This window comes from Notolabrus celidotus, chromosome 10 (genome assembly GCF_009762535.1).
Source record: "Notolabrus celidotus isolate fNotCel1 chromosome 10, fNotCel1.pri, whole genome shotgun sequence".
Taxonomy (NCBI): Eukaryota; Metazoa; Chordata; class Actinopteri; order Labriformes; family Labridae; genus Notolabrus; species Notolabrus celidotus.
The window spans coordinates 26,296,971-26,323,461 of record NC_048281.1 but is presented as its reverse complement, the minus strand read 5'-3'; the positions used below and the strand labels follow the sequence as shown (position 1 = coordinate 26,323,461).

Sequence of the window (26,491 nt, the reverse complement as noted above, 5' to 3'; positions counted from 1 at the left end):
GGCAGCGGATCTGTCCGTACCTCACAACTATCGGGCGCTAATGTAGAAGAAGCTCAACTATCGCATACATGTAGCTAGCTAGATAGTGAAAACAGATGAATAGATGCACGTTGCTTAAGGCTGGGATTGGTAGTCAGATTTAGATACACTTTTTGTTATACTGGTTAAAATTAATTTTCTGTCCTGATGGCAATCAATACATAATGTGTTCCTAAAAAAAGAGTGAAAAAAAGCTGCTCTCTTTAGCCGGAGTAAACCTGGGAAAACACCAACCAATCCCTGCCATCAGGAGCCAAATTATGAAACCAATCAAATCCTGTCCTGCCGTTCTGCCCGCCTCCTGCGTGTACATTTCAAGTTTGTTTGTGGTTTCAACTTTCACTATGATAATGTTTTGGTGTTTTCTTACCGCTGAGTGAGACATGAGTTGATGTAGTGCAAAACACAAACAAAGTGCTGAGGACCGCTTTTGAATCAGTCCTGATTATATGGTCCCGAATCAGCGGTGCTTGTGCATGTGGGCGGGGGCGTCGTTTTGGGGGAGCTCTGAGGGGAGGAGGGGAGGGGTTAGACGGAGTCCCGGGTAAATGCTACATTCAAATTCATGCTAGTTTTCCGTGACTACCAACCCCAGCTTCAATGCAAAGTCAATTGACTCTTGTCTACCAGAGCAACTGATATTCCTGATTCTACGCTAGAAATCTTGCTTGGTCAAAATCCTGGAATCCTTGGAAGCTTGAGCCGCTACCAAAAAACTTTTTTATCTTAACTTTTGATAGTGTATGAGAACATGCTTATGGTGTTTTGTTATTCTGTGCTGATTCATTTTCTGGTTTTATCTTGTGTCACATTTACAGAAAAGGCCATCAGGAAAATCTTCAAACATCCCGTCACCTCTGGGGTATGTATAAGACACACGTTCTTATCAAAGCATAGGAAACCCATTATTACTGTTCTTATGAAGGAGTTTTCCCCAAAGTTTCTTTCATTGGAGTCTTGATGAATTGAAATGTGATACAGGTTGAATATGCTAAATGAGACAAGTGTCATGAAAAAGTGAGACTGGAGTGCTTACACTGAACAGGTACACCTCCTCCCCTCAAAACAAATATTTTTGGGAACAGAGTGTATATTTGGAAGAGGCAATATGCTTTAGAGTCCATTTTGCGTACTTTGTGGGCTTATGCTTTTCCGAGGGTTGTTTGCCTCATTAATTTTCCATCCAACTGCAGAATGGAAACAGCTCCAGTGCAGCCAGGACCTGCTGAGCCAAGAGATCAGTCTGTAGCTTGCTAACTTTTGGAGTGGAATAAAGTGGGGGGACAAATAAGGAGATGAGGAGGATAACTAGAGGGGCGAAAATGACGATGTTGAAATGAGTTTAGAGGAGAAAGGTGGCACTGATTTACTGACAGTGCAGGGGTTATGTTTTACGTGTTTCCAGCTCTGTACTCGTAAAACATCACAGCTGCCGAGAATCTGCCACAACACTTGCTCTCACATGGGGATATGTTGAATAACAAGCTTTTCACCAGGAATTTTAACAATTAGACATGGAGCTTTATGAAACACAGAGAGCACAGCGGAGAGATGAGGTTCAGTTCAAATGTTAATACTGACTTGTGGTTGTAATGCCAAAGACTAATCACCAACACTTCCCCTTGTTTTTTTCTCTGCCCTTCAGAAAGCTCTAACGACAGGTCCACTCTCCTTCCCCTTTGGTCCTCGCCACGGTAAGCCAAAAGAGACTTGTTGCTGTTTGTCAAACCCACTGAACCTTTTTAATACAGTGGAGGAATTTTTATAACATACTATGATTTATCACTGCACTGAAATGTCTGTTTGAACCTCACTCAATGACTCCTACTTTAAGACTCAGGACTGGAAGAATTTCAACTGGAACTTTGATTTATTCTTTTGCAGACGGGACCCCATCAGTTTCATCTTCCTTAATTAAATATTTTTCTCCTTTAATGGTTTATTGCAGGTGCCAGGTACAGTTCAACTATCTCCAAACCTAGATCACGATGGAGGTGGACAACAATGACATAACCAGAACTTTTTTTATGATATCTCAAATTACCATGCTAGTTTTTACTGTAAAGATGGGTGAATGAGACGCACTGTAAGATTTGAATTTTTTGGAGACTTTTTTGGCTTCAGAGACATTTTGACGGCTTATTGTTTAAATGTATTTTTCAGTTATTACAATGGGTGTGTATAGTATGAAATGAAAGGGCCAAATTTGTGACTTATGTTGGGGACAGAGCCTCTGCACATGGGGCGGATGATTCAACTGCTGAGCTTAACATCACACCAACTACCATCCAGCATTATCACACCGTTTTTGCCCATATCAAGCCAAAAAGTCATGTCAGTGTTAAGTCAGTAGTTTCTGTGGCCCGAATGAGGCCAAAAACACCAAAAAGTTTGGGATGGGTAAATACCTTCAAGAAAATGCAGTATGCCTTGTTTCTTCAAGAACACATTTTGCTTTAAATCATGAACATTTGTCCTTTACAGCACTTTTTTTTGCAGCTCTATTACAATATTTTTCTTCTGACGCTTTAACTTTAATCTCTCCTCCCATGTTCTTGTCAGCTCCCCTTAACAGGACCCAGGGCAGAGTGCCCCTCTCCAGGAACATATCCCCAAAGACAACTCTTGGTAATTCATTTTCTGACCTAAAACTGGGTTCAGAAGTCAGACAAACTCTTGAACTTATGACTGAACGTTCTACCTGACTTCTTTATTACTATCCTGAAAATCTTAGCTCCATGTTATTGTGCATATGGCAGTATTTTGCACATTAAACAGGACATACAGTTAAAATGTGTCTCCTAGGTCTGCTAATGTACACTGTATTTCTCAGCTCCAACCACAACTACTAGACAGGAATCTCTGTCAACCCCTGGACCCACTCTACCTGTCGCCACCAAACGGCCAATTGGTAAAGAAGCAATTGTGGTTGTTAGAAAATGCTTCATGGCTCTCACTTTGGCTGTATGCAGTCATAAACTTAGCCTACTGTAGCTAAAATGCTGTTGCTACTTCACAGTATACTTTATAATGAGCTGCATGAGCAAGAGCAGCATGCTCTGAGTCGGTACAGTACGTAGGCCGTTCCTGTGGAACCTTGGATTGTAATGACAGTCAGGTAGGTGGCCTTAGCTGCATGGCATTTTAGCAAAGTGACAAATCTTGGAGGGATTCTCGCATCCTGGAAAGTGCTCAATGAAGGCATTGATTGTCAGATTTGTCACACCTCAAATAAAGACACTGTTTTCCTATGTCAAGCAGTGTCATTTATGAGTCATTTACTGCAACGCAATGGAGCAACAGTCCATAACACTGTCTGTAACATTTAATACGCTGTTTACAGTTCATCATATTTATCATCTCCATCCCAGCTGATTGCAAACCTGAGGCTTTTGCTTTGATTGCAGTGCAGGCAAGGGTTTAAAGTCTGCATGATAAAACAGCATGAACCAGAAATTAATTTCTCTCCAGCAGGAACTCAGGCAAATGTCTTAATCTTCTACAATATCTGTACCTGTGTTACTTTGTTCTGTTTTGACCCCTTATTAAGCATTTATAACTCATTTTATTTGCAGGTAGCCGTAATTCCGACACAAAGTTACACTTCTATTTTTTTTCACTCTGTCTTTGACTTTGATATTCTTTTCTCTCTTATTCTCTTCCATGGAGGAAAACTTCCAATCATATTGAAGAACTTATTTAGCATGGTACATCAAAATGCCACAGTCAGCAACTATTAAACTCTCATGTGTCATAGCTTCTGAGGCACAGCCAATGGATTTCAATGTCCTTTACTCATCGGCATCCAAGATCTGGTAGCTGCGTCTGTCTGTAGTAACACGGCTGTTACATTGCAAATACCTCCATATGGTCTGTCTGCCTTTGAAATTGGAGATAAGTGCCAGGTAGAGTCTATTGTGTAACATTTGCTTTAGTCCAAGATTAGCTCTGTGAGATCTAGTGCCAAAAGCTGTTGGCACTTCATATGATCTCAATTTCAGCTGTTCCCTGGCTGCCTTTACGTCTTATTCTCATAATTTTCTAGACGATAAAATATTTTGTTTTATTTCATTTGAAAAAGATCCTTACCTCTTAAAAAGTAAACCTAAAATTATATTTTATGACACAGTATTGGGGCTTCAACTGCCATATTTTCTCTCTCTCACACAACCCAGCAGGAGGAGACCACTACAGATCTATCTTGCCACCTTCCCTGGAGATCCCGTTAGCTCCCATACTTCATTCTCCACTACACATTACAACCACCATGAGGCCCATGCCACTTCCCCAGAAAGATGTGGACAAAGACGGGTATTCCCTGAGTCAACCTGAAATAATACCCCAGTCCCAACAGAATACAGAACCTCCACCAAACCCTCAGACTCAGCCAGAGTATCCACATCCACCACGATCAAAGCCCAGCACCCCAAAACCTCAACCCAAGAACTTTTCCAAGGCTCAGCCTCAACCACATCCCCAACCAATATTACATCTCATAGCCAAGGCCCAACCACAGACGACATCCCAGCCCATACCCCATACCCAACAAATGCAACCTAAACCAGGATTCCAGTTCCAACCTCAAACCAAACCACATACCCAACCAACAGTCAAGAGGATATCTGACACCCATCCCAAACCACACACCCAACCAGAATCCAAGTTAATGTCAGAGATGAAACCTGAACCACATTCAACAACCCAGACCACTTCCCAGATCCAACAAAAACCCCAACCAGAATCCAAGCCTATACCCAAGCCCAAACCACAACCACAAGCGAAAATCCCACCCATACCCAAGACCCAACCACAACCCCAACCCCACCCACAATACAAGCCAACACCCAAGATCCAACCACAACCCCAACCCCAACCAGAATCTAAGCCCATACCCAAGAAGAAACCACAACCCCAACCACAAACTACACCCATGCCAAAGACCAAACCACAACCCCAAGCAAAAATCAAATCCACACCCAAGACCAAACCACAACTGCAGTCAGAATCGAAGTCTGTACCCCAGACCAAACTAAAGCCCCAACCACCATCCCAACCTACTTCCCAGACCCGACCCCACCCACAACCCCAACCAGCACCCAAACCTATACTCAAGACTGAATCAGAACCCCGACCGACATCCCAAGCCATATCAGATATCTTAACACAAACACAATCTCTACCAGAATCCGGGCTTTTACATCAGACCCACCCACAACCACAAGCAGGACCAGCTAACCATCAGGTACTGCAGAGCAAACCAAAACCTCTTTCAACACCGCAACCCATTCTCACAACCTTTTCTCAGTCGCAGCCTCATCCAAAACTCGTTCTCCGATCAGAGACCCAAACCACAACTGGGCTCCCTGTTGAACTCAAACTTCAACCAACACCCAAGCTCAAGCATCAGATCCATTCTCACACACAACCATATCTCAAGACCCAGACACAGCCTAAAGTTCGAACAACAACCCAGCCCACATATATGGCACATCCACAAACACATCAACCAACACTTAAGCACACACCTAAAACCCCAGAAGCCCTACCGAAGGTTAACACCAAACCCCAGCCTCAACCACGATCACAAAACACCACTAAGACACAAACCCAAACACAACCTCAACCAAAGACTGACCCACAGCCTCAACCAGAAAAAAACCCAGACACAAAACTAACAGATGGGCAAAAGTCTAAGATCCAGGTAACACCAAAACCAAAGACCAATATTTTACACCCCAAGCCCAAAAAACAAATCCAGAACAAGGGCCAATCCAAGCCTAGTACACAGCCTCGACCAAAGAGCCAATCCAAGCCTGGTACAGAGCCTCGACCAAAGAGCCAATCCAAGCCTGGTACAGAGCCTCGACCAAAGAGCCAATCCAAGCCTGGTACAGAGCCTCGACCAAAGAGCCAATCCAAGCCCCAACAGCCAAATCCTCAACCAAAAGTCCAACAACCTAAAACTAAGATTAAGCAGAAGTCACAATCACAACATCCAATAAAGACACAAACCCCACCTGCACCTCATTCCCAACCTATTCTTCAACCACAACCTCTACCAAAAGCCGATCCTAAGTCCCCACATTATACTCTCCCAAAGCCACACCCTGCATCTAGTCCCAAACAACAGTCTCAACCTGGGAATCATTCTGAGTCCCAGTCCTGGAGCTACTCCGATACCACCGAGGTCACCCCAAGGAAAGCTTTTGCAACGGGTAAAGACCCTACCTTTTGCCATCAGCAATCCACATATCAAGTTTAAGACCTTGTTTTAAATTACATTTTAAAAGGGGCATTTGATTGATATTTTGGTTGTACCCTAATTGGGTATTTTAAAGAAAACAATGCTGAACTCTGACAAAAGATTGATCTACGAGTCAGACTTAAGCATTGTCTGACAACATGTAAGACTTACCTCTTTATGGATATCATTATTAAATGGAATACCCACACTGCCTGCAAGGAATTAGCCATGCAATATTTTCTTGCATTATGGCAAATAAGGGTAGGATATGCCCCCTTTAAAAGTCCATAATAAAAATCATATACAGTTATACCTGATTCTAATAATAAATAGATAAATAGTGAGTTTTCTTTCAAACAGCTTCTAGTCCACCAGAAGAGGGCAAGCCTCTACCAAGACCTGCCCTGGCTACAGAGGAGGCTGATAGTTACAATCTGGGTAAACACCATGACCAAGTTTGTCCCATCACCATCTCTGCTTCTGTTACCTCACGTGAAACCCAGTGTTTTCAGTTGTCCCTCAAACCATCAGACGATGTCACTGCTTCCCCATCACCATCTCCATCTTACTACCCCACACAACCCACCCCATCGTTGTCCTTTCCTCCACGTGTGCCTCCATTTTCAGCCCAGCACACTCACACCGCCTCTGATGCTCACAAGCAGAGCAGACTTGCTGGCTTTCAAATCTCATTTCTACCTCTCTGTCATTTCATTCATTGTCCAATCTTTTTCATTCTTTTTCACTTATGTGCTTTGTCATTTATTCCATTTTAGGTAAAGCTGTCATGCCTAGAGAATGATCACCCCCTTAACTCCCCAATTGCTTTTCTTCTGATCTAGGTACTGGTGCCATTAAATCATCCGTTGCTGAAGTTCCTCAATCTTCCATTAGCACTTCAGTTTCTCAAGCAGGAAGGAACAGCACTGTGTCTCGCAGCCGGGTTCCTCCAAATCCCAATCGCAAAACTGTCCGACCATTTTCTCCATCCAAGACATTCTCCTCCTCTCAAAGCTCCAGCTCACCTGGTGGTAATGGATTACTCATTTCCCTTTCTCTGTCTCTCTTCTCAGGTAGCTTACCTTATGTAATCCTCACTTGCCAGCAATTTCTTGCGTTCCTGCTGCAGCTGTGCTATACAAAAGAAGGAAAAGTTTGGTCTTTTGATTTAGGACATGATCTTTGTCTGACTGCATTCAGTAGATGTTTGGACACTTGTTCCTTTCTCCCAGTCTTACTTTATCTTCTGCTTCACTACCTCTTGCCATCCATATGTTCTCCACGCTCTGCCACATGTGCTCGGTGTGTATTTCACAGCTTTACCACAAGCAGCAGTGGTGTCTCTGGGGTCGGGATCGTTAACATGATTTACAGGCCCTCTTGCTGGCCGTGTGGGAAGTCTGGCCGCAGCACTGGCCAGGACACACCACATTTTACACCATCCATGCCAAGCCAAGCACTGTGTGCAGACAGAACGGCCGCCACAGCCAGCCTCTTTCTTTCTTTCCTTCTTTCTTTCTGTATCTCCATCTCACATAGCGCATATTCCCCAAAGAGTTTCAGAAGTGCAAAGAATTGAAAAGTCAAATAATATAATTTGTGTATTAAAATCATGGAAATTCCATGTGTATAACCAGAACATCTGTTCAACCAAGTTGAAAACACAAAAAAATCTCCAGCTTTATTGTCAGTGTCAAAGGACAAGAAGACAATAGTAAGAAAGGAACACAAGGGATTTTTCTTCTCTTTCACAGAACATTTCATAACAGACCTTTTTCTCCCCCCAGCACTCGGTGGAGCACATCATAGGGGAAATGCTCTTCCTAAACCTGCGATGTGGCCAAGAGAGAAGCCTGGTAATGACAAACCAAGACAATTGCCTTTCAGTGTTCCTCACTCACTAACCAAAGAGGCACTGTGTTGTCCCGTCCCACATGGCCACACTGGTCTCTACATCTGCTGCAATCCTATCATGCTTTGTGATTTTTAACTTGTGTGTCAGTGTAATGTTTTGTGTCTGGTCTATGTTGTCAAATGCATCCCAGCAACTTATACTTGACTGAGACTGAAGCCATATAAAATTATAAATTTGGCTAATAGCTGTCTTTTCCATGTTGTGTAGTCTACTGCACATATGGAGCTGTAATCAGGAGCTGGTTTGAATTAGTTTGAGAACGGCCTGCTTGTTGTATAAGGTGAATGTGTTCTACCCGATATTTTGGTTAGTCACATTTTTTCCATACTGTCAAGCAGGCTCAGTTAATTAGAGTGATTAAACCCATCTCAAATAGTTATGCAAACCACGTCTGCACCACATGTATTGATGGCGACACTCCGCTCACTCTTTGTTGTTTAGAGTTGTAAAGAGGGGTTGTGCTTCAGTCCCATGTCACAGCTGGTGTGTGTTATTTGTGGAAACTTGGACAGTTTCAGAGGTCTTCAAGGAGTCACAAGGCTCTCTGGAAGCAACTCTAAGGCAAAGAATAGTCAGTTTGTCTGCCACCCTGAACACACATCCAAGCACAGAGCTGCTAATGACTGTCTGTACCTTTCTAAAAGTGCCTTCCTGCCCTCATGCAACAAAATATTGCTTGTCATATCAATTCACATTCTGCATTGTTTTTGTTATAGTGTGTGTTCACAACTTGTTTATGGGTGTAGACTTTCCATCAAGAATGAAAAGTCTTTAAACTTCTTCAAATAGTGGTCTTTGAGTGTGTTATAGGCACTGTAAGGAGTTTTTAACTGATTTGGAAGTAGTGTAACTCTCATACTAATGCCTCTTCATGGCCTACAGAGTAAAGTGAGATCATCAGCAAACATGACTGTTTTTTTTTTTTCATTTTGGGTCAGACAGGCAGATTTTCCATGAAATATCCAGGTCAATAATCAGCACTTATCTGGCGGTAGAGATGTTTAGAACTCTACTGGTAAAGTTTTACAGTGAGATCTAAGGCAAGCCACACACTAGACGATGTTAAGCCAGAATTAGGGCCCGATTTGCCACCCCTGATGATCGGGGGGTGTGACCTAATTGGGGGTTCATCACAGCCGATTGTTTCTCCAAATTATTCTCGAACGTGTGGTGTTAATACGACTATTTAACTGGAGCCTCCCCAATTCTTCTGAAGTCACATTTGACCCTGCAAACTTTTTTAAGACCCCATGTCTGTGCAATCGTTACCACAAACGTTATGTGTGTTCTAGCAGTCTTAAGGAGTCATCTTGTGTGTGGGTTCAGCAGTTGGTGATGTTAAAAATCCGTCAGACCTGTCCCTAAGTGTGTTGTCTCCCATGGTTCTTAAATCGGTTAAGGTCCAAAGTTGTATGGTGTTGTCTAGCTGAAGTTAGCAAGCAGGAAGAATTCTTTTTTGAAAGATGACTTTCTTGTGTTAGACTTAGAAAATAGCTTTTACTAGTATGAAATGCTGATGTGCAAATGCTTATTCAGGCATGTATTGGGACACCAGGGCTCTGACTTATATATCTGATCATAATCTAAAGGTAATAGATCATGGTTTACAAAGTTTTGTCTTTGATACATTACGACAATTTAACATAACTTCATTACCTTACCTTGAACACAGAAAAGTATCACTAAAAACAAGATCTGTATTCCATTCATTCCCTTCCACGCCAAATGCACCCGTTGGCAAGAGCCATATCTTTGCGACAGGTGGTGCTGGTGCTCATGAGGAATGCCTTCTTTATCCTGGAAAAACACTACAGATTTAATCTAAAAGGCCCACCAGAATCAACACAACATGGAAACTCCTCACAGTGCCTTTAAGGACGATGTCTATTCATGAAATCTGAGCATGTGTAGCAAAAAACAACAACAACCGCAGTGATGTGAGCCATTGTTTTGTGTTTCAGTGGGAATACTTTCCCCGAAAGAAAAGTAAATCTTTCTCTTTCGATTGCATCTGCTTTCACGTTTCCATCCCCAAGAGAAAGGTTTTCGATAGAAACCAGCGCTCACATCGCTGCTGCTGTTTTACATCACAGATGTGAGTCTGGAGCCTTTCGCACTTCAGAGACTTGACCTGCTGTTTGAAGGGTTTATAGCGCGACAGTAAACCAAAAACACACCCGTAGTAGAAACTGTAGAACCCCAAACCAGATCATATCATAAACATCATGGAGACATAGCCGACGTGTGTACTGTTGACATCAGATTTTATCACATGACAACACAGTGGATGCCCATGAAGCATGAGGTAACCCTTTTGAGCTGTCAGCTCACATTCACCAGTCTGTGGGGTTTGTATATGTTAAGGCAGACATTTAAAAGACTGCATCCTTGTGATGTGTGACTTAATATAAGAGCATATGTTTGCCATTAGCTGTCACTCAAACCATGTGTGAGTCAGAGGTACTTCTAGGAGGTATTCTCAGTATTCATCAGTGACTTGTTGGTAGATTATTTCAGTTTGTCTTGAAAGCCTCAACTCTGCTCTCTTGGGAGCTGATGCCAGAGATCAATGATTAATGCTGACCAGCAGGAAGTCAGCTCCGGGGAGGAATCCAATCCAAGAGAAATGTTTCTGGTGTGTTTTTGGCAGCAAACAATTTAACAACTACAAAATCTTGTCAACAAAAGCCCCTTTGATGGATCTCTGAGATAAGAAATGACAAATGGTGAAGGGAGTGGATGATCTGGAAGTGAATCATGACAGTTAAATGGATTATCTCAAAGCACTTCAAATGTGAAATGTGTAAGGGGAACTCCATGTATCAAGCCTCCTCGAATATATCACAACAAAGATTTAGTGTGATTATGTCTCCTAATGGCATTAAATCATGGTGAAACCCTCCAGTTAAGAAATCAGTTTCACAGCTGGAGCTGTATCCGTAGCAAAAGCCTTGGTTTTTCTAGTGATTACCTACCCAGTTCACTAAATCCAATTAATCTCTTGTGTTTATTAAAGAGGTCTAGAGTGAAACTGATAGGATTTTCTTTTGATGATTTGGCTTGTCCTTTGTTTTCTCTGTAATGCAAGAATTTTGAGAAACATTTGTTTGTTGAACTGCATTGGATTCAGATGATTTTTTCGCAAAGGGGGAATCAAAATCCAATTAAAAAAAATATTGGACCTGCTGTCTTTCCTGTTTGAGATTCAACAGGATTTTGACATTCTTTTTGAAGAGTTGTTGTTTTGGGGATTTTGGGTGAGTGGTTAAAAACCACTTTATGGTTCCTGGGGAATGAAACACTGACATGGTTTTCATTAGTCATAGACCATGGTGGTGCTCTGTGGCAGCACTTCACAAAAAAAAATCAGTCTGCTTGGCTTTTATGTGCTTTATTGTTGTTTGTATTAAGCCTTTGTTTGTATTTTTCATTTTTTTCCCAGCACACGGCAAAACTGCAGTCCTCTCCCTGCTTAATGTCTCCCAATCCCAGAATCTATAAACTTGACATTCCTTCATCCTTAATTCATTATCAAATAACCAGTACCACTTGTTTTCAGTTGTTTTTATCCCGTCTTCCCTGCAGACCACCTGCCCTGTTTCAATATGGTTGTTAATCTACAAATAACTTTCCTTTCCCTCAATTTTCTGCAGTGTTGCGTCCTTCTATTCCTGTCAACAAGAGACCCAACTTGGTGGGGAAACCTAGTGACCATGGTGAGAAACAGTGAACAGCAATGGCTGCACCGAGCACTGAGCACAGCTTGCACCTTATCCTGTATGCTGTTGTTTTGTGCACTCAGGAGCAAGTCCTCATCCTTTCTTGCAAAACAAAATGCATTTTACAGGAATTGATCAACTTCAAGCAAAAATCTCAATTTGGTGTCTTCTCAAAGATGAGAAGATTAGCACAACACTGGCTTTGTCAAAAGGAAACCAGGGCTGCCAAGCAAAAGTGAAGATTTTAGGAATTCACTGCCAAGCCAAGTAATAGCCCTTGATGACACTCCAGAAACTCAACATGTTGTCCTTTTACTCTTGTCATGTATTGATAAAATAAACCAGAGGTAATGTGATAGTGTTATGGTGCCAGTAGGCAGGTTTTGTTACCTTTTGACAAAGCCATGGCTAATCCTTTCCCCCTTCTTTTTCCGGTCTTAGCTAGGCTTCATTAAGCTAAGCTAACAAGGTCCTGGCTGTAGCTACACACTTTTTGTCATCTCTATCCAGTGGTTGTCTAAATTCCTTCCTTTTCATGCGTATTCCACATCTCATACAATGAGCAAGGTACACTGTAGTCTTTGTACAACCAAACATCAGACACAAAAAAACATGCTTTAGACTTATTTGTAGCTGGGCGCTAGGGAGCTGATGTCATTTATTTTTATTTTTATGTAAGTCAGGATTTCCAAACAGATTGAGCAAACTGCCCTTTTTTTCAAATCCACTAGCCCTTGTTCTTTATCTGAATCCATACAGTATTGCTCATAGTATATCTGGACAATGTCTCACACTGTCTGCTAGTGGCGCTTGCTGTATGTTAGCAGAAAGTGTCAGACAGTGAGAGAAAACAGATGCTTCAGGGTATCCCTTAACATATGTGAAAGGGTTCTTTGACACAGACACTAACATGTGCCTTTAGACAGAAGCACACCTGAGTGAGACACCAAAGGGGTGTTGGGTAGTTATGTGATGCTGTGGGATGGGATAGTTATTGTAAGACTACAGCCATAGACTGTATAAATAATGGACGTAGTATCCGTGACTCACCCATCTGTTCCTAAGCGCTGTTTTAAAGCCAATCGATGGTGGCAGCAATATTGGAAATGCAGAACTCAACCAGGCATAGCGTGACGTAAAGGGGCAGAGTTTGAGCCTCTTAGCTAACAGCTATATGGTCCCGACCGGGAGTCAAGTCAGTCATGTCCTTATTTGGGCAAAAATTCATAATCTTAATATCTTCTGAACCGTTGCGTTAAAAAGAGAATTAACCCCCGTACAGATTGTGCTGATAGAGAGATTAGCAACGTAGGGCCAAGCCGTTTTTGGAACCAGGCTGCAAACATGTGTATTAATGCTGCAAAGATCGTCTTTTTTGAATTGGTGTCTATGTGGTTTCCAGTGTTTCTGCAGCCAGCCTCAAGCGGATTCTCAATGAATTACAGTTTATAACACTTCTGCATGGGCTTCATAGTTTGAGACCGGAGGTTGCCGCTTGGCTACAGCTAGCAGCAGGAGAGATAATTGTGCTTGATGTTAGGCAGTTTGAGGAACAAGTTAAAAAAAAAAACAGCTGAGTTTGAAACATTCTTTGCAATGTTGATGCTTGTTTCCGTTTTCTTCAATGTGAAGTCCATCTTGTACCTCACAGTTGTTGTGTTGCCTGAATGCAGCACACTCATCCCAAGCCTTATTGCCAGCACTCTTGTTTGTTTATTAGTCCCACATGATGCTTTTTAAACTTTGGTTCTGCTACACATACTTTCACGTCATCAAGTCAGTCTCTGCTGTATTGTGATCAAGCCACAACAATAGTCCAAGAATCGCTGTTTTCAGCCATCTTTTGCCAATAACAAGAACTTACAAATCGAAAATTACTTTTGATCCAACATTATGTTTGAACGTATTAACAAAACTGCATCACATCTCAGCTCTCTGGTCTTGTGGCAAAGGCTTTTTTTTCAGCCTATCTGTCTCTCTTTTCACTCTGTCACCTGTTTCTACTGCTCTCCTTTCTCTTCATCGCAGTAATAATGTACTAATGTGCTCAAACTCAGTGTTTGTGTATGTGTTAATGCACAATTCTGAGCATCTGGGCATCCTTAGTCCCAAAGTAAGTATTCTGGCAGACTTTTTTCCTCTTTAAAGACCAAAAGAGATTACTCAAGAACAAATTCTGATCCTTCGGCAGCAGGGAAAAGGCCACTGGGTTGCTCAGTGAGGATGGCCAGAGCAGATGGATCACAACTGTGTATGACTGTGAGTCAGATGATGAGGGTGAAGAGCTGATCTCTCATTCTCCTCCTCCTCTGCTCTGTCCTTAGATAAACCCATGGACCTTAAACAAGGAGAGAAGGAGTCCATCTTGAAGCCATTCCCTCTGGTCACTGCCAAACCGAAGCAAGAGCGCAGACAACAGACAACCACCACCGCCCCGGCACTAAACAGTACGAGGAAACAGAAACTTTAGTGTATCTTTGGAGGAAAGCTATGGCTCATTATTGAAACTTGATTCACAACCTCATTAATGAAAAAAATATATAAATAGGAACATTAAAACCATATAATGAGAGAGTTTTTGTGCATGCACAAGGTAATAATCAGTTGATACTGGTGATGCAGCTTGCAGGTGTGTCTTGTTGTCAGAGAAATGAAAGAAATATAAAATATGAGGAGGCAGACAAAGAGCCGGAGTTCAAGCCAGAGCAGGTGCTGGGTGCTGGCTGGCGGTTGACCTGGGCCAGAGCTGTAAAAAATGAGGACAGGGAGAGCTGCCAGAGACTATTGGCGCACAAACCAAAACCCATCTACTTGCTTCTGTTTCCTTTTCAGGCAGCCGCTTTGACATAAATGAAAATTCTTCCATATTCAGGCCTCTGCCTGCATCTGAAGTAGACATTATGGGAAAGAAGCGGTTCGTAGGTAAGATGTTTTTCAAGCTATTTCACATCTCCACTGCAAGTTTTCGAGCAAAACTACCTGCAAATACTGCATCCAAACAAGCGAACAACTTCATGTGATAGAATCAATCAGGTAATAACTGCTGTTTCTCTATCTCCAGCTCCTCACGTTATCTACAAGACAGATAAGAAACCAGACGAGCCGTGCTCCATCACTTCCTCTCTTGCCTACTTCCCTGATGAAGAAGGGGCTGATCAGAATGTGACTGGTCCTCCTCGTGTACCTCCCTCCAACCTCACTGTGGTCACTGTGGAGGGCTGCCCGTCTTTTGTCATTCTTGACTGGCAGAAGTCTGACAACGAAACCAGAGGTACAGTCAACATAAAGCTGATGTATATCTTAAGGCTAGGGATGCATCGATCCTACTTTTTAGGTCCCGATACCGATCTCGATACCTGGGCTTTGGTATCTGCCGATACCGATACCAGCCAATCCGATCCTGGTATTGATTTAACAATCTCTATTCCTTAATGTGAGGATAGAATCATGTTTTGGCAACTTCAGGCTTTTCTGACTTGATGGTGAAAAGTACCTGGGTTCCAAGTGCTAAACCAGAGGCTGGAATCCCTTAATATCAAGGATCCAGAACAATTAAATCTAATAACCTGACGTTTTTTTTACACTTTGAATCCATCAATAGAAGGCATCTTGCTTCTTTGCAGTAAGCTATTGCTGACGTAAACTTCTTCCTTTGGGCCTCCATTATATTTTTCAGCGCGACTCCCATCTCTCGAAACATTACCGCTGCACATGTTGCGAGTTTCCGGCGGAGTTGTTAGCAAAAGAAGCGTGACATGCACCTAAACTGCAGAGCCTCTGTAGTTATCCTCCATTATGCTCCACCGGGCAAAAATGCACAGACCGTCCGGCGCTGATGATGTGGGAGACGCACATGGCTGTTGTAAACACAGAAAAAGCATAGAACTAAGATGAATAGATCTGACGTATGGATCGGCACTATATATCGGCCCTTTGTCACCGATATCCGATCTAGCTTTTCGAGTCTGATCTAGCCGATATCCGATACCAGGATCGGATCGGTGCATCCCTACTTAAGGCCTGTTCTGTAAGGCTCTTCACTCTTGGCTCAGTGGGAGTATGGGTCTAACTTTTTGTCAGGGTGCTTGACCTTGTTGGACTGACTTGCAAGCCTTGATTGCATAAAAGAATAGATGTTGGATGTAAATGATGGTCCCGTTGAAACTTTGCTGAGTGACGAAGCATGGCATTCTTTAGGAAGTGACTACCTTGTGTTTGAAAATTTAAAACTGTGGCATCCTTTCAGTCAGGGTAGAGGTGGTACACTCCATATCCTCCACAACTCCACCTTCTCATCCAGATTTAGTATATACTGGTTTAACAAAGCTAACGCGACAACAGCAAAGGTTCCAAGCTTCAAGGTGGTAATCCAAAAGATGGCGTCACTGTGATTATCACATTTTCTTTTTGCAGCCTATGTTTGCAAGTGTAGTATCGATGAGAACTCCATCCTTACCCAACAGTGCTGTTTCCAGTCAAGACAGCCAGTGGTACAGAAGTAAAATGTACCTCTTCAATTTCAAGCCAAAACTTCAGATCCTACTTGAGGTTCTGACATCTCTCAAATCACAAAGGTCAAATGTGTACACTAACATTCCTTCTCCTTCACCAGAGTATGAAGTTGTATCGACTACTAAAGGGCCAAATGGAGAAGAGGTGTCCGTACTGACGACCAATCAGACACACACAGCTGTGGAGAATCTAAAGCCAGAGAGCAGGTATGTGTAAGAAAAAAGAACGGGACACTGCATCAACACTTTTCTCCCTTGGCTGTCCAACTTGTCAGGTCTTCTTAAAATGTTTAGTTTGGGAACAATTAAGAAACTGAGATTGTGCAGATAAAAAAATACTCAAAGGTCCCTGTGGACTATGTGACCTCTTGTAGGGTTAGTATTTCTATGGTGAGTCCAAGGTAGAAAAATGAAGCCAACGGCAGATGCCAAAAAAACAGCAGTTCCTTAAATGGCCCATTCAGCCTTGCTCCAAAAGTAAGGCAATCCATGTAGACACTTTCAAACAACAGAAATAAACATAGCCACAGCATGGAATAAAATGTTGCTTTTTAGCAATTTATTTCTACTTTATGGGGACTTCATTTTGAAATAATCCAACTTTTGAAAATGATATTAAGGCTTAACTGAGCATGACTGATCAGAGTGACAGGAGGGGTTCAACTAACTTCCTCCGATGGAACCAGCTACACTCATTGGAGTCACTAAACTTGACCTTAGGGGTATCCATCCACCTGTCAATACACGGTCACTACTACCATTAAAAGACTAAGATTGGGACGGACAAAATACCAAAGACCTGATTCAAAGTGGTCGTACTAAACTGGTATGTAATGTTCTAGTGTTTTCATCCACTTCAAACTGTGTATGGTCTGTTTTCTTGGTCTCATAAGGGCCTTTGTGCATCAATCGATACAATGTTACAATGTCACGCTTTTATCCAAAGCGATAAGGATAAGGATTTTTAATTTTTTTTTGTATAATAAGGAACATCTACAATGAAGCAACCAAACAATTTAAGACCTTCCATTATCATCATCAACAATTAACTTGTCATCACCACAATAATGACCAAAGTACCAAGTGCTGGGTCACTCAAGAGCTGAACACAGATTCCTAGAGTAGAGCAGGACAGTGTGAGTCAACTGTAGCTGGAAGACACGACCTGCCACTGGGGACAACAGTGGAGAACAGTTCAGCTAAGTGAATAGTATTTCCTAAAGAGGTGGGTCTTTAGCTGTCTTTTGAAAGTAGATGGTGTTCTATTTTTGTGCTGGCAGTGCCTATTTTCAATGCAAAGCCAATGCAGGTCAACATTTTCAGTGCTCAGTGTCCTAAGTGTGAAAGCACCCTCAGTGCCTTTCTTATCGCTATGCTCACAGTGCTCTTAGTAGAAAATAGTTTAACTTTTGGATCACCGCCAAGCTTCTCAACATCATTTCTCTGCCACCATCCAATCCAAATCAAGAGGGGATGGGACTTCTGATATCAACCTTGTCAACGACAACGGCGGAGGTCTGTCCACTCCAAGTCATATTTTTGGCCTTTTTGCCTTTATTTGAGAGGACAGCTGAAGAGAGACAGGAAATGTGGGGAGTAGAGAGCGGGGGAAGACATTCAGAAAATGGTCAACCGGCAGGGAATCGACCCCAGCGACGAAGACTGTAGCCTCTGTATGTGGGGCGCTTAGACCACTAGGCCACCAGCGCCCCAGGTCTGTCCACTCTTGTGCTTTCAGGTTACAATCTCCAGGTCTAGAGCTGCTGCTAAACCTACAAAACAATTTCTATCAGCTGTTTTAACATTTGATTTGTAAAATGCAATTTAAGGAAAGCAAATGTGAAGCAAACGGAGCACTTAGAAACAGACTCAACTGTTACTGCTGAGGGAAGTGGAGTACCATGTAACAACTATTGCAACCTGGCAACAGCAAGCGCCAGTGGGAAGCGCTCTGCAATTGAGGTTGTGGGCGCTGCCACCTCTTAAAACAGCATTATGGGACACGAGACCAAAGCACCCTCATACTATTAAGTGAAATGGTACACACCTCTGTTCATTTTTTAAAACCAGTCACAATGCATTGTCAAGAAAGACACCAATGTGAATTTGGTGGAGTAGAAGGATCTGCAGTAGTAGACATGGATGTAAACAACACAAGTCCCTACCATAACTGGCTCCTTGAATGTTTTGTGCGGAAGTGAATGCATACATGATGTGCTTTAAACCCAAGGAGTCCCACAAAGGGTCTTGATGAGTAACACACATGACTTTGTTTCAGTAAAACTCCATAGGGCACCTCTCAAACATGCCGTCTGCCTCAACTGTCTGATGACATGAGTGAGCTTTGCTGTGAATCTCATTAAGGACAGGAGTATTAAATGGCACTGCAACATCCTGTTTCAGCCAACGCAGTGACTCACGTTTGGTTTGCATATATACAAAACGGATAAAGCGACACAAAAGCGGATGAAATCTGGGTGGAGCGGGTCACTGAGTTTTTAATTAGGTCCCAGCATCTGGAGTCTCAGAATTCACCAGAACCCTCCTCTGGGCTTGGTTTGCTGGCCCAACTATAAGCCAATCTCTTGCCAGGACATCTGAACGCAACACGTGGAATAACCATCAGCTCTGTGTATGTGTGTGAGCCTGTGTGACCAATTCTTTGCTGTCAAAGGCATAAAAATATAATGTGTCCCAGTTCTAGGGTTTTGAGGAATTTAGATTGAAAACTTCTTAAAGTTGGAATCATGCTTTTTACTCTTTGTTTTCCCTTTTCATTTCAGTTATGAATTTACAGTTACGCCAAGGAATGAGCTGGGAACAGGACCCTCCAGTGATCCTGTGTCTTTTAACACAGAATCAGGCAAGTTTTAAAGACACCCTAATCCACAAAGGAACACTTGAAGGTTTTCTCATAAAACCTGATGCGTTTGCTCTGACATAAAAATACCAATTAGATGTGTGTTGATGCCACCGTGAATGTTGCAAGAAATCAGGCATAGAGCACTGCTCTGAAACTCAGAGGGTGGGCTGTTAGGCAGTTGTTAGTCTAATGATTTCAACATGGCACTGAGGTCTGACTGATTAAGACTCTAGGGACGTTTTAGCCCCCCAGATGTCCTCAAAGGATTATCTCTAACATATCATCCCCTTTTTGATCAGAGCATTCGGAGCTAATGTGGAATCAGTAATAAAGGAGATAAAGTACAGTCTTGAGTTGATTAAATGTAGTTTCATTAAACTCAAAATGACAACACGTAGAGAAAAGTGCTTTGCTTATTTGGCCTCCTGCCCTGGTGCAATCAAAGCACAGCCTGTTGGGGCTAAACACTTTAAATATTGTGCCAAATGGGCTCTCATACAGGTCTGGGTTTGTCTTGCACAATAATTCAAGCTGTCTCGTGACTTTGTGTTAATTGTGTGATGTTTGATGACGTTACTCATTGCAATTTTCTCTGGTGTTTGCAGCTGATCCACGAGTGAGCGAAAACGTTTCAGGTGAATTTTGTTTTTCCCTCTTTAGATCGGTGTGTTCTGACTTAAGCTCACTTTTTTAAATCGTTGAACTTGGAATTTTTGTTTATACGTATATCAATTTGTTTATGAATTCTTTGCTTCCAATGGTTTCCTCATAGGCAAAGATGCCATCTGGACTCAGTTCCCATTTAAATCTGATTCCTACTCGGAATGCAATGGAAAGCAGTACGTGAAGAGGACTTGGTACCGAAAGTTTGTTGGCATCCAGCTCTGCAACTCTCTGAGATACAAGATCTACCTGAGTGACTCACTCAATGGTAAATACAGAATGAAACAGACATCTGGTGGGTCGCTCAAAGAGCATAGTACTGCACCAAGGCCAAAGTCATGATGATATGATATGCAAACCTGCAGGCACAACCAGTATGTCCGAAATCACCAGTATTGCCAAATCACAATCTAATTACGAATCCTGTCCAAATGAGGTGGATTATTCCTTACTCCATGCCACAACTTTTCACCAAGTTCCATGAAAATTAGTCCTGTAGTTTTTCTTGAATCTAACTGGAAAACAGAAAACACTAACTGCTTAGCAGTGATAATAATAATAATAATACATTTTATTTAAAGGCGCCTTTCTCTTAGGAAACAAAATCAAAATCAAAATAAATGAAAACAATATAAAACTGTCAAAGTGGTAAGAAAATAGAAACAATAAACTGTAGTGCCGGCAGATCGTAATAGCATTCCATTGAAAGCAATTGCAGGGTCCGATTAGGTCATGAAACAACAAAATAAGTTTAAAAAGTTAGCGCCAGCGTTCACTCGATAACCAGGTAGCTACTTAGCACCCTGAAAACCAGAGGTAAATTCCAAATCCATTTTAACAGCAGTGCATGTCCAGAGTTTTGGCTCTGTGAGGACTTCCTTGTCTTACATTGAATAACTTTGCATTTCTTTCAGCATAATTAGAGAATAACTTTAGCCTCAGCCCAGAGAACAAGTATCTCTTCAAACATGTTGAAGGACTATCAAAGTCTGCTTCAGGGTAAGAGCATGTACAGAAATGTGTATATTTGCAACTTAACTTGTCCCTGTCCTCTTAAAATAGCTAAAAATGTTAAACTAGATATAACCGTCAAACTTAATATGATTGAAACTACACACACTGTAAATCCTCATCATATCTTTGGCAGTGGAAGGCTAGTAAACCAACCATCAAAACCAAACTGTGATACAGAGCACATATAAAGGACTTCAGTGTCCTGAGGAAAAATAGCCTATTCTGTGTCTTATCATTTTAATTTGATTTCAGTGTAACCAAAAGTACTTTTAACTGAAAACCTGTTTCGTCTGTTTGCTTCGTAGGGAAATTCTATAATATAGGAGATCAAACGGGGCATGGTGAGGACCATTGTCAATTTGTGGACTCTTTCCTGGATGGACGGACGGGCACCCAGATGCTTGCTGACCAGCTACCAAGCAGGCCAGGTATTTTAATAACCCATAAAAATCATTATCATGTAAAATCATGTAGAATCTAATCCCCCTCGTTGTCTTTGTATCAGGGTTTTACAGAGCCTTGAGACAGGAACCTGTGCACTTTGGAGAGATCGGAGGGAAGTCACACGTTACTTATGTTGGCTGGTACGAATGTGGTACACCCATTCCTGGGAAATGGTAAGAACCACAAAGCTGTCAAGGAGGGATACTTTCTGCAGAGGAAGAAGAAGAAGAAGAAGAAGAAGAAGAAGAAGAAGAAGAAGAAGAAGGCAAAGAAGCCTAACCAGGCTTGGAGGGAGGTTGGGCTTTCTGTTACACTACCATGGACACTGTAAATGGGTTTGTCTGTTTGAACTCAGCCCTCTCTCCCAGGTTTGACCCTGTCCAAGACTATTAAGTGTCACAAAACTCCACTGAGTGTATTTGTAACATTGGTCTCAATTTTTTTTGTATTTATCAAAAATGTCACGACAGATGAAAGAACGCAGGATTTTGAGTGAACCAAAATGCTGAATATACGGTAATCACAGAGAAGTTGTTGGGAAGCTGGCTCCCAAAGTGTAATAACTTGTATGATGTTATTTATCAAGGGGATTGTTGTTGATTTTTCTCTGTGTGCCCTGTGTGCTTCTTTGGCTTTTGATATGAGAAAGTTGAAATAGTTCCCAATACTTGCATGTCAGTGAACATGTTGTATACAGAGAGGTGCCAATCATACTTCCATTGTACATTTTGGCTATGTAAAATACAGGTAAACACAGACATGCAGAATCGACCTTCTGCTGGCCCTAAGGGATTATTAGCAGTTGCAGTTTGCACAGTATTAAACTTTTTGTTCATATATGTATATTATGTTAAATAGAATTTGTATACCAGGGGTAATATAGTTTGATATATTTCAGGTAAAATATTAAACAGCTTAAGCCAATTTTATGATTTATTGGAAGCCAAAGCTTGAATTTATGGTTTGTACGGTGTGACTTGAAAACAAAAGATTGATGTATTTTAATACTAATGCAGTCTCGGCCAGTAATTTGAAAATTATATATGAAAAAAAGGTTTGATTTGAACTTACATATGCATATGGTGGAATTTGTTTTTGTACTCAATTTAACTTCAAATTGTACATAAAGCTACAAATTACAGACATTTTTCACCTCCGTCATGACTGCAGTTGATTTTAAGGCACCATGTTCGTTTTCAGCAATAAATCTTGTTTTTATATTTACTGTTGTTCATTGTATTTGAGTTCACAGCATTCCTATGATAAAGAAAAAGTTACACATTTTAGGAGGTCTCATGCTAATCTGCCTTCTAATGAATTAATGGATATAACAACTGATTCACTCACTTGTTTGTAAAATATGAACCTTCCATCAAAAGTTATGTCAGTTTACTTACAGCAATCAGCTTTCAGTTTGAACAACACAAATATACCAGGGTTTCCAACTCTCATGACCCTGGCGTGTGAAACACGCTTTTACCGTCAGTCTCACTCTCTCACTCTGCCCAGACAAATCTCACACCAAAACACGACACCATAAAAACTGTGGTGTGCAATGTTTATATCTCCGTGTTGATCGGTCAGCTGCTCAAACCTATGATTTTGATCTGCTCTACTTTGACTCTGATTCGCTTCTGTAAGAGACAAGGAACAAGAGAGACTATTAAAACAAACACAATGCTCAGTTATCGTTTTGAGGGTTAAGGTGGCTTGATCGATACAACGCTAACTCATTCAGAGTAGCATTAAAGAAAATACTAAAAAAATAAAAAGGCTGCAAAGCATCCCTTATTTAAGTTAAGCTATCGCTGTTATCTCTACCTGAATTATTGGGACCCCTGACTATCATCGGGTTGGGAGTTCAGTTTTACAATGCAGAAAGTGTTTGTTGATTTCAGTGTTTATTCTACCTCTGATTTAAATTGAATACTATGTTTTTAAAAGACCTCGTAAAAAATAACAGATCAAATTTTACTAGAATATAAACTTCTTTCAGGGATTTGACTTCATTTTTTTAATGTATCGATAATTTTGTGTTTTTCCTTTAACACAATGTCCTTTCCAGCACAAATGGTCACATAAATATTCACCAGAATGCAGGGAATTAAGTGTTAGATGCTCAAAATTTCCTGGGGGAGGACCCTAGACCCCCCTCTTGTTACCTCTACCTCGATATGTCTAAATCAACCCTAAACTTAGAGTATCAGGGGTTTGAAAGGAAGTGCTGTTCTATTTTCTTCACCCCAGCCCCTTAAGCAGCCTGGTTCACCACTGATCATTCCTATGTTAAATCCATGTGTGATCAAAATAAGTGCACATGATTAAATGCAAGTGTATGTGATAATATACCTGAATATACAGATACTATTACTACAGAGACAAAAGGTCCAATCATCCTGGATGTAAGTGAAACAATGTTACTTAAAGCTGCTGTTGGTAGTCACAGAATAAACATCTGTTCAGAGAGAAGGACTTTGAATGTTAACACTTTCCCTCCCAACTAGATTTCCTCTTAGCCCCCCAACACAGATCGGCGTGTGCAGTCATGATAGTGCCGGACTCATAACCAATCGGAGGACGTAGTAGGGGCCGCCCCTTAACCAATCAGGACAGAGGATTGGAGATAAGCTCTGATTGGTCCGTCATAACGGGAACGAGGCGAATAATAACATTGCTTGATACAAAGGCATTGGAAAACGCAGAGATTTCGCAATAGTCTCAAAGTACTCCACTTACCTATGAGTACTGATGGGCATTATGACCTTTTCTCCAAACCCAGCAGAAAAAAAAGTTAGGGTTTTTTTTTACACCATTCCTACCAATAGCAGCTTTAATGTACAAAATATGCACAATCAATTCTGTGCAATACTAAAGAGCAAACCACTGCATACACGAAGTGCAAAACAATGACCAGGAACAGACAATTTTCATATGAAAGCCATTAGCAACCACAAAAGCATGTCTGTTTTAACAAAATACTTCAACAATGAACAAAAATGACTGCACTGCTGTGAGTTAAGTGCTGTTTGGTACAAAAAAGAAGCAATACACAGCTAATGTTAGCAAGCTGTAGCTAGCATTAGCCCAAGGAACACAGCACATGGCAGGAGTAGCTCACCTGTAGGTAATGATGTCATCTGAAAGTATCACTGCAGCTCAGTTTTACAGTCCTCTGCTTTGTCCTCTGCTTTGTTCCCATTATCCTTTATGTAGAAAACTTCCAAGATTTACACAGCTGCTCCAAAAGCTGAAGAGAAATATTTAGACTCCCTGCTGACTTCTTCTGTAGCTGTGTTTTTTTCAGTTGGTATCAGTACTTGATGCATCAGATCACCACCAAACCCCTACTGGTCAGCTGCAGTATAGGTCACAGAGCCCACCTCTTTCAATCAATCAAACAATCAAGCTTTATTTATACAGCACCTTTCATACAAATCAAATGCAACCCAAAGTGCTTTAAAGCGATTGAAAAACAAGAAAGAAGCAGTAATAAAACAATGGCAACACATATTAGGGGAAAATAATAATAATAATAATAATAATAATAATAATAATAATAATAATAATAATAATAATAATAATAGGAATTTAAATAACATAAAATAAAATAGGTTAGAGACTAATGCACACAAACAATAAAATATGTGTAGGTAAAATAAGTTAAAGAATCAAAATTAAGAATACAAATAGTTAAAATAAATAGATTTAAAAAGGGTAAGGATAAGAGTTGAAAATAAAATAAAACTAAGGTTAAAAATATCAATAAAACTGAGTAGAAAAATAAAATAAATAAATAAATGAATGAATAAATAAATACAAATAGAATAAGATAACAGTTAAAATTACCAAAATAATAAAGCAACAATTAAATCAATATTACAGTAAAAAGTAAGTAATAAAATTGTTAAATTGTTGTCTGTCATTTTCAAAAAGAAGATATGGGTCAGACTAGAAAATTAAAGCCCACATTTAATACATTTTGCTCAAGACTGGTTTCTGTCTGTGCCGTTACTTCTCATCATGTTGATTTACATCCAAGTGTTTATTTCTCTGAGGAATTTATTACTAAGTTAGGAAGAGCTGTGAGGTCATGATTGACAGCTCTAATGATAGATTCGGCTCATGCAGCGGTCTTTACTGTATTAGCAGATTGGAGGAGAAATTGCGAAGGGGAAATTTGACAAATACTAACACAAGAGTCATTGAATTTTCCATAAACACGAGTGTCTTCTTCAAACTGACTCAATTATCTGTCCTGCTGGTGTCTGTGCCTACAGTCTTTGAGTTGTTTAATTTGGTTTGTGGAGGGGGGCAACACATCAATTCAGCAGCCACAGCAGCCAGATCGCTTCTACGCATGTCTTGACTCCAGAATACATAACCAGAGCTATGCTGTATGTCGGCACTGTTGCCACAGCAGCTTTACTCATATCCCTACCATGGGGTAAAATTGTGTTTTGTTTTGTTGATTAAATACAGCCAACTTGTAGCTACACACACTTCCTTTGTATAAGTATCCAACATTTCCGACTGGAGTTAGCACTCTCTCTTGTGTTTAGTCATAACCAAAGTACCACAGTCCATTACCAGCTAATTATCTTTATGTCACTTATTTAAGACTTACTGAAGTCTACCGAATTGGATAGAGACTTAAAATACACTCTAGCCTGTAAACTGTTAAACTTGTGTTCATGGTTCACTAGAGGTATGCTCAATATTTGCAACATTACAAATTAACCAATGGAATCACACAAAGGCAATGACATCATTATGCACACTGCTTAATACACTGCTGCCAAACTTTGGATGGAGCAAGGCAATGCTTCCCATTGAGGTATTTCTGCTGAGTGAGCTGGTTGAAACTTTATATTCAGCACATTGATAAAAGATTAGTGTCGATTTGTCAGCAGAGCTTAGAGACTGAGTGTTTGTGTCTAAATTTGATCGAGAGAGGTTATAAAATAGTGTAAAAGAGTCCTCATCCAGATTTAACATTACTCTTTTTGCCTATAAGATTGTTTAAACTGTCAAATATGCACACTGTTAACAGTGAACAAACCCATCAAGAGGTATTTCAGC

General features: G+C 41.0%; 1 protein-coding gene and 1 long non-coding RNA gene across 7 annotated transcripts in view; one reads left to right on the top strand and one right to left on the bottom strand.

Annotated features, from left to right (window-relative positions):
• LOC117820709 (target of Nesh-SH3) overlaps window positions 1-22,636 on the top strand; it is a 39,889-nt gene extending 17,253 nt beyond the window's left edge. The window contains exons 6-23 of one of the 6 annotated variants that reach the window (XM_034694595.1): window positions 858-901; window positions 1,685-1,733; window positions 2,602-2,667; window positions 2,873-2,950; window positions 4,218-6,254; window positions 6,644-6,721; window positions 7,126-7,314; window positions 8,071-8,139; window positions 11,852-11,914; window positions 14,242-14,364; window positions 14,750-14,839; window positions 14,979-15,188; window positions 16,530-16,635; window positions 19,212-19,291; window positions 19,897-19,926; window positions 20,064-20,222; window positions 21,274-21,396; window positions 21,474-22,636. In XM_034694595.1, the coding sequence (XP_034550486.1) occupies window positions 858-901; window positions 1,685-1,733; window positions 2,602-2,667; window positions 2,873-2,950; window positions 4,218-6,254; window positions 6,644-6,721; window positions 7,126-7,314; window positions 8,071-8,139; window positions 11,852-11,914; window positions 14,242-14,364; window positions 14,750-14,839; window positions 14,979-15,188; window positions 16,530-16,635; window positions 19,212-19,291; window positions 19,897-19,926; window positions 20,064-20,222; window positions 21,274-21,396; window positions 21,474-21,589 (3,710 nt within the window). In that variant the 3' untranslated portion in view covers window positions 21,590-22,636. Of the gene's footprint in view, window positions 1-857; window positions 902-1,684; window positions 1,734-2,601; window positions 2,668-2,872; window positions 2,951-4,214; window positions 6,255-6,643; window positions 6,722-7,125; window positions 7,315-8,070; window positions 8,140-11,851; window positions 11,915-14,241; window positions 14,365-14,749; window positions 14,840-14,978; window positions 15,189-16,529; window positions 16,636-19,211; window positions 19,292-19,896; window positions 19,927-20,063; window positions 20,223-21,273; window positions 21,397-21,473 lie in introns of all 6 variants that reach the window. The other 5 variants (XM_034694598.1, XM_034694596.1, XM_034694599.1 and 2 more) reach the window with 5 other exon arrangements.
• The window catches only part of LOC117820710, a 45,245-nt gene extending 20,464 nt beyond the window's left edge, over window positions 1-24,781 (bottom strand). The window contains exon 1 of the long non-coding RNA XR_004632826.1: window positions 24,531-24,781. This is a non-coding gene — a long non-coding RNA (uncharacterized LOC117820710). The remainder of the gene's footprint in view (window positions 1-24,530) is intronic.
• Between the last annotated feature and the right edge of the window lie 1,710 nt (window positions 24,782-26,491).